Source organism: Priapulus caudatus, unplaced genomic scaffold (genome assembly GCF_000485595.1).
Source record: "Priapulus caudatus unplaced genomic scaffold, Priapulus_caudatus-5.0.1 Scaffold20137, whole genome shotgun sequence".
Classification (NCBI taxonomy): Eukaryota; Metazoa; Priapulida; class Priapulimorpha; order Priapulimorphida; family Priapulidae; genus Priapulus; species Priapulus caudatus.
This window is the reverse complement of record NW_014597198.1, coordinates 1-559: the sequence shown is the minus strand read 5'-3', so window position 1 is coordinate 559 and position 559 is coordinate 1. Positions and strand designations below refer to the sequence as shown.

General features: G+C 44.4%; 1 protein-coding gene across 1 annotated transcript; it reads left to right on the top strand.

Moving 5' to 3' along the window:
- Positions 1 to 23: 23 nt before the first annotated feature.
- LOC106820545 (phosphoribosylformylglycinamidine synthase-like) lies at positions 24 to 551 on the top strand (the record flags this gene model as incomplete). The annotated part of the gene is made up of 1 exon (XM_014825053.1): positions 24 to 551. A coding segment is annotated over exon 1 (528 nt), but the record flags the coding sequence as incomplete, so codon positions are not given.
- Positions 552 to 559: the final 8 nt, after the last annotated feature.

Below are 559 nucleotides of genomic sequence, written 5' to 3'. Positions count from 1 at the left end.
GTTCTAAACTTCACGATCGCATGATGGAACAGGTGCTGAGTGATGGTGCGGAAGCTGAGATGTTGTTTAGTGATGCTAAACCTGCGCCTCTAAAGTCGATTGATATTAGTCTGGATGCAATTGCGGCCTTGCAGGCGGCGAATATTGACTTAGGCTTAGCATTATCGGCCGATGAAATTGACTATCTTGCGGAAAACTATTCTGCCCTACAGCGTAACCCGACTGACGTAGAGTTGATGATGTTTGCTCAAGCCAATTCTGAGCATTGTCGCCATAAAATATTTAATGCCGATTGGATTATTGATGGCAAAGTCAAAAACAAAACTCTATTTGGCATGATTCGTAACACCTATCATCATTCGCCAGACGGGGTGCTATCGGCTTATAAAGATAATGCCTCGGTAGTAGAAGGCTCTGAAGCAAGTCGTTTTTTCCCTGCTTCAAACACACAAGAATATGCTTATCAGCAAGAAAAAGTCCACATGTTGATGAAGGTGGAAACGCATAATCATCCTACCGCAATTTCACCTTTTCCGGGTGCAGCAACGGGTTCTGGCGG